General features: G+C 34.2%; 1 protein-coding gene and 1 pseudogene across 1 annotated transcript; one reads left to right on the forward strand and one right to left on the reverse strand.

Annotated features, from left to right (window-relative positions):
- Positions 1–14,847, reverse strand: LOC107704160 (excitatory amino acid transporter 1-like). Its single transcript, XM_016507029.1, has 10 exons — positions 14,733–14,847; positions 12,875–13,132; positions 11,420–11,557; positions 8,291–8,495; positions 8,167–8,209; positions 7,797–8,068; positions 5,705–5,938; positions 3,125–3,319; positions 2,205–2,339; positions 1–449 (listed from the first exon to the last, which is right to left on the reverse strand). The coding sequence occupies exons 2-10, from the start codon at positions 13,053–13,055 to the stop codon at positions 239–241; spliced, it is 1,614 nt and encodes a 537-aa protein (XP_016362515.1). The 5' UTR covers positions 13,056–13,132; positions 14,733–14,847; the 3' UTR covers positions 1–238.
- The window catches only part of LOC107704858 (protein FAM111A-like), a 22,750-nt pseudogene continuing 20,736 nt past the window's right edge, over positions 13,054–15,067 (forward strand).

Here is a 15,067-nt window from a genome sequence, read left to right on the forward strand (position 1 = left end):
ACAAACCTGCATCTAGAAAATTAATAAAAATATGTCTAATGTAATCAAATCTATTGCATTTGCTCTACAATAAAACAGTTCAAAGAGGACCACACATGTCCATCTCTGCTTGAGCTTCAACACATTTGGATGTCTTGGACAGGCATATAATAAGACTTGAGATGAATATCAGACTAGTGTCTGACTAAGTCACTAGTGTTTGTACAGAAACTCCAGTTTTTCCTCAGGAAACAGGCTGTTACATTTTGGTCTCACTGTCAGGGATCTTGGCATTCTCGCACTCGCTCTCCTGAGAGATGAGCTGGTATGACTTCTTGGTCTCGTTCTCCTCCACTACAGAGTTTCCGATCTCGGCATCGATAGCGCACAGCTCGTGATGTGACAGGTGCTCCACAATGCCAGCACCAATGGAGTCGCCCAAAACATTCGTGGTGGTGCGTAGCCGATCTCTGAAGCAGCAGATGAAAACAAGCAGATTTATTTTCATGGTGGAAATATGTCCAAGCACACCACAACTTCTTATCAAAGTCATCTCCTCATCAATGGGGATTTATTTCTCTGGTTTACACATCTGGATGTCACATGAGCCTTTGTTGTGCTCTGAGGGCCTCCTTTAGCTTCCGCTTAAGAAAAACGGCTCCTTGTGTGGTGTTTTTGCTGACCCATCTTTCCTAGCATGAACGTTCCTCAGAGTCTGAGGCCTCCTCTAAGCCTCACAATGCCTCTTCTGTTCTGTACGCTGCTTTAACCTGCACATAATCTGACGACAAGCTCCCTGACTGAACTTGAATTCAACAACTGCTGTTTTGCTCTGAATGCGGTGGGAGTAAAGGCCACAAGAACATGCTATTGGATACGGGTGTATTGTTCAATGGGTCCTAAACTCATTGGAAGCAGATGTTGCATGGCCATATACAATTGGATTATGGGTTATGGAATGTAAAATATAGAATATCTTGCTGCTCAGCCCTGAAGTTCTGCCTGGGTCTGTGTGAAGGAACCTTAAAAAGCACCTTAATTAAAGCACCTTCAGATGTCTTCAGAACATCACAAGTTGAAATTCTCTGGTTCAGGGTTCCCACAGCTTTTGATCAATGAATTTCCATGACTTTTCCAGTTATTCTGGATTATAAACGCTGATAGACATTTAAAACATTTTTTTATATAGGTTAGATAGTGGTTACAGTCACAAAGAGCCATTTCTAGCTGAAGAAGCCATTAAACTTAAAACACACAAAAAAAATATTATTAATGTAATTTAATATTTAATTAAAAACAACTAAATATTTACTTTTATTAATTATTTTAAACTGTATTCATTTATTATTCATTTAAATTATTTGTATTAATTAAAAAATATTTTGTTTATATTTTAATAAAACTTTCTATTACTTTTTAGGATAAGTAATTTCCACAAGGCCTAGAAATTATTATAAACTGAACAAAACCTCACAGGTTTTATAATTCACTGCTTATTGAATTAGTTAACTCAAATTAATTAATAAATGAATTTATTATTAATTAAATTATTAATTATACAACTACAATAAGTATATCCAACCTTACCTGGATACATACATATGTACTATAGAGCAAATCTCAACTGTTTTATAGTTATATTGTCAAAATGTAAACTAGCAGTTCACCCAGCATTATGTTAAAAGTTGAATATAATATAGTATGTACTATATAGCAAATCTCAACTGCCTGATTGTTTAAATGATCACAAAATGTGAACTATATTATCGCACATCTCTGTTTACACTAGGATATACAAAGTTGGATACCCAGTATATTATATCAAACTTTATTCGCATACATACAGTACACTCAGGTAAAGCAATATAATCTATATACTAAATCTCAACTGCCTAATTTTTTGTTTTCATCATAAAATGTAAGAACATTATTGCGAAGCTCTTTATATGAAGTTGGAAGTTTGTTCAACTTTATCTGCATACAGCATATTCACCTTGAAATCACAATCTGAAAATTATTTAATATTTCTAGATTTGTATTTATTTATTTATTTTTTGACAGTGGGAACTATGTCTGCTTATTAAAGCTGATCAGTGTAGTTCTTCAAATACTTTCTCCTGTCCCAGTGTAAAGTACACACTGGTTTCCCTGAAAAGTCATATGTGGGATGATCTCACACACCAAAAAACTTTAAACGTTTGTAATACACAAAAAATAGTACTCACAGGAACCAATCAACTGCGATAATTAGAGTGATGTCATCAGTAGGCAGTCCTACAGAGGTCAGCACTATCACCATGGTAACCAGGCCAGCCTGAGGGATTCCAGCTGCACCAATGCTGGCTGCTGTTGCTGTGATGCTTTAAAATTATACGAAGCATGCATTCAAAAATCATTTTCAGTCAGATAAATACTGAAATGGTGTGAAAAATCAACTACCTTTAAGGCAAGACACTACAGCCAAAACAATTGTTTTGTTTTTTTATGCACTGGTCATTTTTGAGATTTTGGGATTCTACTTTCACAACATGTCTTCTTTCAGACTAGTGGAAAGAAAACATTCAAAATACAGTTTTTATTTTGCTACATTTTGTCTATTTGCATCTGTATATTCAATTACAGTAAAAACATTTAATGACTGTTTTCTCAAAATTACTTTTTTTTTTCAGTTAGAAATCTCTATTTTAGTAGCATTTACCTACAACAAAATGTCTAGTTTTGTGGATATTCTAAAAACTTTTTCTGGTTCTTAAGGTTTTTTTTAAATATACAATTGTATTCCTCAACACTGTGTTTTTTTCTGAATTTTTCTGACAGTATTTTTGGATTTATGGAGTGTTAAAAAAGATATATGTGATATATGTCAACATTTCAAATATGTCAAAAATAAAATAAAACTAAATTTTTGATCCTGGCTTTATTCAATGTTCACATTTTTGTTCTGGAAATGTATGCAAATTAGTGCATTTTTAATTAGACAATGCCTAATTTGCATTTTTAAACATTTCAAAAAACGTGCAGTAGTACAACATTTAATGTCTTAATGTTCTGTGATTATGGTGAAATCTGTTAGTTTTCACCTGTGGTGTCTTGCCTTAACTGAATAAGCTGTCATGGAAAAGTTCTTTATTTGACCTAACGGTACCTGATGGTTAGGATCTCTCCAAAGTTCAAATCCATGTCATTGACTTGTGCGATGAAGATGGCAGCCAGAGCCTCGTACAGAGCAGTGCCATCCATGTTTATAGTAGCTCCAACAGGCAGCACAAAACGGGTTACACGTTTATCCACATGGTTATTCTCCTCTAGACACTTAAAGGTGATGGGCAGAGTGGCAGAGCTACGGAGAGACAAATTCTGTCATCATTCACTGATCATCATCATGTTCCAAACTCGAAAATGTAGACGAAAGGAAAGCGTTGACCCATCTTTTTCAGTGGCGAGTAACGGTGGGATGTCTAGTTCCAACAAACACCATAAAAATAACCCATATTGAGAAGAACATATACAAACATCATGTAGTGGGTGACTAAAATATTAATCACATTCTTTTCACATGTTGTGAAACTCTCATGCTAGTGCTACAGCAAAATAACCCTTTGTAAACTAAACTAAATTTTATTATAAGAAAACTGTAGTAGACCTTTTTTTTGGGGGGGGGGGGATTGATTAACATTTGTATAACCAGTTTTACTACAAATAACCTGGGGCCCGTTCTTCGTACGTCGCTAACTCAGTTAGCTGGATTTGACTGTTGACGATTTGGCATGATCTTGGATAGTTTGGTTCTTCGAAGCTCATCCCGGACTTGCTATCATAGCAACAGGTCCGTAAGCTTAAACCTGCTCGGGAGCATTCCCATTTATTTCATGTAAACAGGATTAGATTGCATCTTTTTAAGCAGAATTGATACTTAAAATCTGTCCGTTACCAACACTACTTTATTACAAGAGTACCCTACTAATCCAGGGACAATAATTTAAAATAATAATCATTATTATTATTAAAAATTAATTTAAAGATAATATAATAATGTTGTGTAGTCTTTAATACTATAGACACAGCCAGTTTTACTCACTGAGAGATTTATTCGTAATAAAATTATTACTTCATAATTGTATTCGAGTCTTACACACATGCTATACAGATAATGTAGAATCGTGCATTAATTTGAGTGATGACAGATATTATGGGAGTGGCTTGATGGAACACAGGAGATGCAGATAACATGATCCTGACCCTTAAGAAACTTTAATTAATGCGGTCAAGTAACAAATGTGTTCAAATATAAAATTAAATTAATTGCTAATTACATTGAAATAAATAGAAATCGTGAATATAAATAATTGAGAATCATGTAAAAAATTTAAATAAAATAAAAACAGTGCACATTTCATTTATGTATTATAACATTTATGTAGTTCTGTTCGCTTGGCTGTTTCCTAAAAAAAGTCCAAAAATTTGTCAAGTTTTTCGCCAGGTGTCTTTTTTTAATTATATGATGTCATTAGGTTGCTGTCTTGCCGCCAGCCAATCGCTGCATTGCTGATCGTGGTTTCGAGTATCGATACATAGCCCCTTTTAAACCAACCCATGAACGCGCAATTATCTCAGATAACTCAATCCAGCCATACTAATCATCAACAACAGCTGCGTTCGAAGAACCGAATTAGCCAGATCCTGATTAGCGCGATGATATCATCTTGGATGTGACATTTCATCTTGGATGTAATAAGCGACGTACGAAGAACGGGCCCCTGGTTAAACTATGGTTAGTGTAGCAAAATCATGGGTTTTTGTGGTTTACCATGGTTTAACTACAATAACCATGGGTTTTTTGTAGTGCTGTCAAATGATTAATCGTGATTAATCGCATCCCAAATAAACGATTTTGTTTACATTATATATGTGTACTGTGTATATTTATTGTTTATATATAAATACACATACATACAGTATATATTTTGAAAATATTTACATGTATATACATTTATATATTTATATTCTTATATTATATATAAATATATTTATTACATAAACATAACATATTTTTCTTAAATATATACATGCATGTGTTTGTATTTATATATACATAAATATACACCGTATACAAACATATATTATGTAAACAAAAACTTTTATGTTGGATGCGATTAATCGCGATTAATCGTTTGACAGCACTAGTTTTTTGGTTTTATTTGTAGTAAAACCATGGTTTATTTTCGTAACTGAAATCCCAGTTTACTTGTGTTATGAATAAGAGTTTACAGTCTGTGTTGAATGTGATGAAATAAAAACACAGTGTACAGGACGTAATGACTCAAACGCATAATTCCATTCACGAACAAATTATGCAATTCTTTCCTTATGCAATTCTCTTATTGTGCAATTCCCTACAGTAATTCAAAAACAAAGTACTACAAATGTAGTTCAATTTCCAAACGAATTACGCATGAGCCGGTACCATGAACACCGGTTCAACGTAATGAATAGCTCAAAAAGACAAGTCTCCGGGATGAATCTGTTTGATTATTCATTTACTGAACTGAATCGTTCAGAGCAGCTACTGAATCAACATCTTATTATTTTAAGTGATATCCGTAACAAGTTATCATTATTTTCAGTGATATCCATATCGAAATGATGCTAGCTCTTTGGTAAATTAAATATAAAATGTATTCAAATGTATATATGTATTGAAAATGATTTCAATTTAAAAGCTCACCTGGAGGAGGTACCGAGTGCAGTGACAAGGGCTTGCAGAAGTCCAGCGATGAACACAAATGGATTTTTACGCGTCACAAGGAAGTAAAGCGAAGGCAGTACGATGATTGCATGTATCAGTAGGCCAATGATGACTGTGATGGTGTACATGCCCAACTGGCCTCCCATTTCTGATATATCATCCATCTCAACTATCTTTCCCGCGATCAGGAACATTATGCCGAGAGGAGCATACCTGAGGTGGGAAAACAAATTAGATAATTATTACTGCTTTGGAAAAAATAGTGTTAAACATACTTAATTAAGGCAAAGAGAATGTCCTAAGTTGTCTAATAAAGTGTTTTTCTATATGGTCATGTTTTGTCTCACGGCGCTTCAGACTGCGACTAAAATGTTCACAAATGCCACAAAAAAAACAATGTGCAACAGTAATTTATAATCTAACAACATGATATCTGAAAGTCGAGGAGTCATTTGCATGCGTCAATATTGGGTTTCGCCCAATGACTCGCAAAAAGTTCCCAGTTCACGCAAAAAAATGACTCAACTGAAGTGATTCTTTTTAATTGAGAGATTCACAAAACAGATCCAAACTCAATCGTGAGTTAGTAGGCTTTGAATCAGATTCATTGAGTCAGTGAATCGCTCAGAGCCGTTATTGAGTTCACAACTGAATTCCTTACTGCACCATCTGTAATTTTTCCAGTCACATCGGATTTGAAACGAGAACTGTGCTTTGATGGGTTTTTTAGGTTCATATGAATCACCTGGTGAAACATCATGAATCACCAGAGAGTGAAAGCATCAAATTTGGAACAAATGTATAATAAAAATAACTTCAAAAGCTTACAGCTATAACTTAAAGTGTTGTGGTCCATACTAAATTAGGCCTATTGAGCTATTAAAAAGATAGTTCACCCAAAAATGAACATGTTGCCATCATTTACTCACCCTCATATCATTCCAAACCTGTAGGAGTTTCTTTCTTGAAGATGTTGAATATAAAAGAAGATATGTTGAAGAATGCTGCTAATCAAACAGTTGATGGTCCCCATTTATTTCCATAGTATTTCTTTCCATACAATAGAAGTCAATGGCTACCAGCAACAGTAACATTTTTCAAAATATCTTCTTCTGTGTTCAACATAAGAAAGAAACTCATACAGGTTTGGAACAACATGAGGGTAAGTAAATGATGACAAAATTTTCATTTTTGGGTGAACTATTCCTTTTTTGTTTTTTGTTCATGTAAACCGACCCAAATTCAAATGCTGACCTATACATTGCCATATATATGCCTATTAAATGTTGCCATTTAAATTGTAAGTCAGTGCTAACAATGTATTTAGACTTTAGACACTTTTTTAACTGACAAACGAATGAAAATATGGACTTATCTATTAGCGTCTTAGCAGAGCAATTCATTATTCCAATATTTATTATATGTGACTCTGGAGCACAAAAGTAGTCTTAAGTCGCTGGGGTATATTTGTAGCAATAGCCAAAAATACATTGTAAAGGTCAAAATTATAGATTTTTCTTTTATGCCAAAAATCATTAGGATATTAAGTAAAGATCATGTTCCATGAAGATATTTTGTAAATTTCCTACCGTAAATATATCAAAACTTAATTTTTGATTACTAATATGCATTGCTAAGAACGTCATTTGGACAACTTTAAAGGTGATTTTCTCAGTATTTGGATTTTTTTGCACCCTCAGATTCCAGATTTTCAAATAGTTGTATCTCAGCCAAATATTGTCCGATCCTAATAAACCATACATCAATGGAAAGCTTATATATTCAGCTTTCAGATGATGTATAAATCTCAATTTAGAAAAATTGACCCTTATGACTGGTTTTGTGGTCCAGGGTCACATATGAGGGCCACTTTTTAACGCTTTCCTCTAATTTCATTATGTTTTAATTGCTAATGTTCCAGTAAGTCTGCTTGAAATTAAAATTACAAAAACAGTCTGGCAGGTCATGGCATGGTTTATCCCATTTTCATTAATTAGAAAAACCACTGTTTGTGAAAACCATGTACATAATGTGCTCAAAGCTGAAAACTTTCCCACTCTAAATCACTCACCACATGATAATGGCAACAAGCCTCATGATGGCCTCATTTAGACAGTCAAAGAAATCCCGTAGCGGTTGACCCTGTTCCTTCATGTTCCCAATGATGAAGCCAAAGCACATGGAGAAGACCACGAGTCCGAGTGCGTTGATTCCATTAACCGTTCCCAGCACTGGTATCACCTCTTCACGTCTGAGTTCCTGCGACCCGTTATTCAAACTGAACAATGTCTCGTTCACCAGAACTTTGACTGTGACCACTCGCTTGCCATATTGCGTTTTAAACTGAAGAAGGTAGAGAGAATAGAAACAGTTACTTGGTTGTGTTTACCATCTTATAGGAAGCTAGATTTTTACTGGTTCTTGTGCATTAAAAACATTACCTGTTGAGTACAAGCTTGCACTAAATTAGGAGGAAACATGTTTCTATTAAAAATAAAAAAAGAATATAATGTTAGAAAAAAAAAACATCATAAAATTGTAAATTAAAAAAGTACTTTGCCATACCTGATGAGATCGAGGAAGGCATCTGCTGGGCTGACTTGTTCTATCTTCTCCTGTTTGGTGAATTCGTCTTTAGAGCCTCTTCCCGGGTGGATGATGAGCACCATGACGATCCCGATGAACACAGCGATGATAGTGGTGGTGGTGTAGTAAACTACAGCTCTCACACCCATCTTCCCTGAAGCTCGACTGTCCAGAGCGGCCATACCTGCACACAGGTGACATTAGACTGCAATATTAGTTTGTTTCACATGATTCTGTGGATGCATGTGCATATAGTAATGCAAGCAACATATACTGGATATACAACTGCATATACATACAATGACAGTCAAAAGGTTGGAAACACCTACTCATTCTACACTAGCATTCAAACGTTTAGGGTTGGTAAGATTTTTTGGTCACGCTTTAGTTTAAGGTCCAATTATCACCATTAACTAATTATTAACTATGACTTCTGCCTCAGTAAACTCCTAATTTGCTGCTTATTAATTATTAATAGTTAGTAAGGTAGTTGTTAAGTTTAGGTATGAGGCAAGATTAAGGGATCTAAAATATGGTCATGCAGAATGAGGCATTAATATGTGCTTTATACGTACTAATAAATAGCCAATATGCCAGTAATATGAATGATAATAAACTACTAGTTAATAGTGAGAATTGGTCCTTAAAATAAAGTGTAACAGTTTTTTGTTTGTTTGTTTTATGCTCACGAAGGCTTCATTTATTTGATCAAAACTACAGTAAAAAAACTGTAAAATTGTGAAATATTATTATAATTTAAAATAAATGTTTTCTATTGTAATATATTTTAAACTGTAATTTGTTCCTGTGATCAAAGCTGAATTTTCAGCATCATTACCAAAGTCTTCAGTGTCACATGATCTTTCAGAAATAATTATGATTTGCTACTCATGATACATTATTGTTATCAATATTGAAAACAGTTGTGACGCTGAATATTTTTATGGAAAAACACTGATATTATTCAGTATTTTATGATTAATTTAAAGGTAAAAAAACAGCATTTATTTGAAATAGAAATCTACAACAACTTTTCTTACACTTTGGATCAATTTCATGCATCCTTGTTGAATAGAAGTATTCATTTCTTTAAAAAAATTAAATAAAATCGTACTCACCCCAAACCTTTGAATGGTAAAAATATATTATGACTTTTTTAGACTTATTTGGATATTAAGTCATCAAAACTACGAAATAACACAAATGGCAGGAATCATCTTTTGACTTCAAAATGTGAAACTCTCTTATATTTGAGCTTCTTTGTCTAGATTTTGCAACTTTTTGGGCTGATTTTTCTTCGCACTTAAGGCTATAGTTGTTGAATTAAAGCTTTTAAGCTTTTATATTTGAATACAAAAAAAAAAGTAACTAGACGCTTTCAGACCAAACATAAAATCAGTCAAATTCAGTGTGAAATTCAAAAAGAAATAAAGAAAGAAAGTCTCTACATTGATGCTCAACGACAATAGCTTGTATAGGAGTCAGACAGTATATTTCCTGAAGGTCACTGACCACGACTGCCATTCAGCGTTTCTCTCTAGGACAGAAACAGCCATTGTATTGAACTATGTATGTCTTCCATTATTGTGTATGGTGCATGTGTGTGTGCGTGTCTGATCCTAAGTAGTGATCTCACTGCCCCCAACCCCATAAAACCCTTCAGCTTTACACCCCACAGTGGCCTGGGAACCTTCTGCACAGGTCATGTTCTCGTCCTGCTGCTCTCATTAGTTCCCGTCTCCATGGTAACGATGACTTCCCCGCCAGAGTCTTATAAAGTCTTATTCTCCTATACCGCAGAGTAATTACCTCACATATATACACACACACACACACACACACACACACAGTCTTCAAAGACGAACTGTGTGTGAACCTCACAAAGAAACTCATCTAATGAGAGCTCAATCGTAAGCTCAATCAGCGAACGCCCAGAATTTGTGGATAAACTAAGTCTGTCTGTTCCATCAAGTTGCTGTTTAATCAGAAACTTAAATATTAAACTTCAGCGAGTGATTTGAATAATTCCTCAAATTTTGAGAAAAGGCTTATGATTTTTACACAGACAATAAAGTGGGTGGAAAAATAGATTCAAACCATATCTAGAGATCAGAATATCACAGATTTAAAGGCGGACTTTTTGATCTGACTCATAAACAACCTGTATATATAGCAATATTTGATGAATACAAAGTTAAAAAGAACAGCATTTATCCAGAATAGAAATATTTTGTAACAATATAACAAAACTGTTTGGGGACAGTAATTCATTTTTTTTTTAAAGAAATTAATACTTTTATTGAGCAAGGATATGTCAAACCAATAAAAACGTGGTAGTAAAGGCTTGTACTGTTACAAAAGATTCCTATTTGGAATAAATGCTGTTCCTTTTTATTTTTATTCATAAAAGTCTAAAAAATTCTGGAAAAAGTATCACAGGTTCCAAAAAAATATTTTTACTCACGTTAGAGAAATGATTCGTGAATGCTGTTTCATGTGGGCTCTATAGCATAAAAGCAGCTGTTTAACTATCAAAGATGGACAAAAACTAAAAGCATTGCCTTTTTTATTCTATATAAGCTGTGTTTGTGCCACATCTGTCTGGAAACTGTTTGTGGCTTTATTTAGAAAGCAGCAAATGCTATTTATACACAGAGAATGTGTGTGTGTGTGTGTGTGTGTGTGAGAGGGAGAGAGAGATGACTGAAAGGAGCTTTTGTTTCTTTTCTCAGTATGGTGACTTTGACCTTTGACCTCTTGTCTGTTTGGAAAGTGACCATCAAAGCACTGACCTCACACACGCTCTCACCTGCTCTATGTTGAACCTATGTTGACCTTCCTTAAGATTTATTTTTAAACACAACAGGCCTAGAAGCTGAACTAGCCTTGTTGAAGATCTCAAAACTAACTGAATTCTTTTTAAAACTATTATATTCTTACGCGTATATGGTTTTGCAAATACATTTACAGCTGAAAAAACAGAATCGCTTCAGCTGCACGAGTTACATAACAATATCTGCTGTCCCATTTGAGCCTGACCAAATCAGATTCGGCCCATCCCGTTCCCCTGCATCATGTGTTTGTCTCAGACTCCTGCTCAGTGCCTACCTGTGATTAAACTGGACACCAGAAGAGGGAGCACCAGCATCTGCAGCATTCTCATCAGCAGCTCTCCAGGAAAGGAGAAGTACTTCACCTCTCGATAGGACATTTTATACGGCCGCAGTCCGAATCCCAGAATTATACCTGTGAGAAAAACACACATGCACCTTTAATTGATCTGTAAAAAAACTTTTGCATTTAGCTTTTTTTTTTGAAAGTGTTTAGGTTATGTAACATGTTTTTTTTATATACTGAAACAGAAGAAGAAAAAAAATGAATGTCATGATTGTGAAATAGTTTAAGTGTGTTTTACTGTGTCAGTGCTGAAGTCCGAGCACAATACTCTCTTTGTCAGAACAAGCCTAAAGAAAAGCTAATGGAATTTCTATCACAATTTGGAACTAATCATAATGGGATCCAAAGGGAAACAGGATGTTAGTTTGTATTTAAAAAACAAGATTTCCAGTTCATCATATTGGTTCCAAAGTATCATAAAAATTCAATTGAAATGTTCAGTATTCCTTTACAACTTTTTTTAAAAGCTAAGATTCAGTGTTTTATGATATCCAATGCGAAAAATAAAATCTAATATATAAGATGTTGAATATGATGTTGGCATAACAAAATACTTGCTAAATAATGCTGTATGACATTAAATATGTTCCCCTGAAACATTAATGTATGTAATGTAAATTAGGAGATTAATCAGCTATTTTTTGGCCATTTTGAGACTCACAATTTTATAATTTCACACACACACTAGTGCTGTCAAACGATTAATCGCACTCAAAATAAGTTTTTGTTTGCATAATATATGTGTGTGTTCTGTGTATATTTATTATGTATATATAAATGCACACACATACAGTATATATTTTGAAAATATTTACATGTATTTCCATGTCTATATTTATATTAATATAATTTATATTATAAATAAATATATTTAATATATAAACATAACATATTTTTCTGAAATATATACATGCATGTGTGTGTATTTACATAATAAATATACACAGCACACATACACATATTATGCAAACAAAAACCTATTTTGGATGCGATTAATTTTTTGACAGCACTAACACACACACACACATGTATATAATATATTAAGGTTATTTTATGTAATGTTAAACTTATAAAATTGTGAATTCTAAATAAATGTTTTTTGTATTATTCATTTTTTTGGTTTTATATTAAATTTGTTTATTCATTAATATTACATTTTAACCCATTTTATATAACATGTTTAGCTTTATATTTAATTGCATTTTTATTATTTATTTTATTCCATTATAATATTATTACATTTTTAATTGTATGCAATTTTTACTTTTATATTTATTTGCATTTTGATTCAATTCCAATATTATGTAAATCTACATTTGTGGGTGTTTTTTTCCCTTTCAGAGTAGTAGGCACAGACAGTCATCTCAACATCAAACATCATCTCACCAATGATGACGGCTGCGACTGTGAGGATGACGAAGGCATTCCGCCTGAAGAAGCCTTTGACGTCATCAGTGGTGATGTTCTGTACGGTGTTGCGCGCCCGCTGTGAGCGCTCTGTGAAGCCGTCCCGCAGCTGCTGCACTCTGCTGCGCTGCAGACGCGTCTCCCCGTTACTCTGAGTCATGCCTGATGGGGGCGCCACACCGGAAACACCAGACACCGCTGAACGATTAACGGGAAACACTCCGCTTCGGGCAATAACTGCAGAGAACAGCATACAGGTAACCTCTCTAATGCAATAACCAGCTAAGTAATAATAATATTAGAGGTTACTCAATTTTTTACATTTTCTTACGAAATTGTGAGTGCACCGAAAAAAAGTGGTGTAGGATTTACATTGAAACAATTGCCACTCAGAAATTACTAGTAAATTTCACAAAAAAAATTACAAAGATACAGCAAGTAACGTTGAATTAAACGTGAAATTTTAGAAGGTAGAAAGGCTGAAATAGTATTTCTTGTAAAACGTACTTATTTACAACTTGCGTGGTTTTCTCGTACAAAAATTGCCGCCAATTTTGTGTTTTTTACTGTGTTTGCATCCCTGCACAGTAAAAAATTATTTTGTCATACTTGTAAATTTGTCAATAAAACAAAGATTATTGGAGTACGTTTAAAAAAATACTATTTCACTCTTTCTACTTCAATATTTATTTTTTTTCATGGTAGGTGTCTGCAAATCAAAAGAGATTAAACAATTGGATTGGTCTATGTCATGTTTTAGCTTGTTTTATCATCCACAAAGTGAAAATCATGAATCACATCTTCAAGATATGTACAGTAATAGCACACTTTTCTTTAACAGGCCGCAAGATTTGACCGTATTATTATAATTAGGTTAGTGGTTTGTTCAAAGCAACAATAATAGTGATGCTTGCCTAAAACTAAAACACTTGAAACAAATCTAAATTGTAAAAAAAAAAAACGGTTAAAAAAAGTGCATTTTACAAGAAAATACTGTTTCAGTTTTCTAGGTCAAATTTCATGTTAATTCAATGTGTTACTTTCAGTTTTCTTTAATTATTTGTGAAATTTACTAGCAATTTCTGAGTGAAAATTGTTTCTACATCATTTTCTTTAAATGTGAAATTAAATTTGTAAATTTAAAAAATTGGTTTTTGCAACAGTTCCATAGAAGAACCATTTTTGATTCGGTTCCCTAAAGAACCTTTCAGTGAACAGTTCTTAAAAGAACCATTTTTTTCTCAGTGTGAAAAACATTTCATAATCTATAGAACCCTTTTACACTATATAGAACCTTTTGTGCAATAGAAAGGTTCTATGAATATTGAAGGATCTTCATGGAACCATTGATGCCAATAAAGAACCTTTATTTTTAAGAGTGTAAAGAATCTTTTGAGGTTTCATGGATATTAGAGGTTTCTCTTAGAACCATTGATGGCAATAAAGAACCTTTATTTTGAAGAATGTAGGTTTTTTGTCATTTGGAAAGATACATATCCAATGCATCCAAATTTAGGTTCTCTTCACCAAATAATTTTTATTTGACTAAAAGTCCCTCTCAGTCAGTACATGAAATTCTTGTACCATTTGCACACAAACAGTCAGACTGCAAACATGAATGATTTCGTTACAAGTGACTTTAGCACGTCAGCGCACAGGTCTCTGAAACGCAGCCAGATGCGTCTGCGCTCAAAAAGTTACCGAGTACTGCTGCTATCTTTCCACGTGTGCTAGGAACACAGCCAGACCAAACATTGCCACTCTCCCTCTCACACACTTGGACTCACACTGTCTGAGAAAACTCCCACATTTAGAACAATAACAGACAGTTACTCACATCAAAATAAGGGATTCGGTCCAACACTTCCTCTGATGAAGATCCTCTGCGCTGAGAGCCTGGAGAGAAGTGTGTGCTTAGAAAGAAAATCACAGGAGTCTGCAAGGAAGGAACTGCCAGCTCGACTGTGGGAGGGGCTTTGGGAAGAGCTCCTCCCACTTTAGATGAAGAGATTGTTTTCACATGCAGTTAGAGCCACATGGTCTGAGACCACTCTGTTTTTCCACAAATTGTTACACAAAAAATTACTGACCTAATGAAGAGAAGTCGTGGCCTAATGGTTAGAGAGTCGGACTCGTAACCCAAAGGTTGCGGGTTCGAGTCTCAGGTCCGGC

This window comes from Sinocyclocheilus anshuiensis, unplaced genomic scaffold (assembly GCF_001515605.1).
Source record: "Sinocyclocheilus anshuiensis isolate Anshui unplaced genomic scaffold, SAMN03320099.WGS_v1.1 scaffold117, whole genome shotgun sequence".
Classification (NCBI taxonomy): domain Eukaryota; kingdom Metazoa; phylum Chordata; class Actinopteri; order Cypriniformes; family Cyprinidae; genus Sinocyclocheilus; species Sinocyclocheilus anshuiensis.

Coding starts and splice junctions, on each gene's coding strand:
- LOC107704160 (XM_016507029.1), bottom strand. CDS start 13,055: ATGACTCAGAGTAACGGGGAGACGCGTCTGCAGCGCAGCAGAGTGCAG. Junction 11,558..12,874: donor AGTCGCAGCCGTCATCATTG/GTGAGATGATGT, acceptor TTTTTCTCACAG/GTATAATTCTGGGATTCGGA. Junction 3,320..5,704: donor GCACTCGGTACCTCCTCCAG/GTGAGCTTTTAA, acceptor GTCTCTCCGTAG/CTCTGCCACTCTGCCCATCA.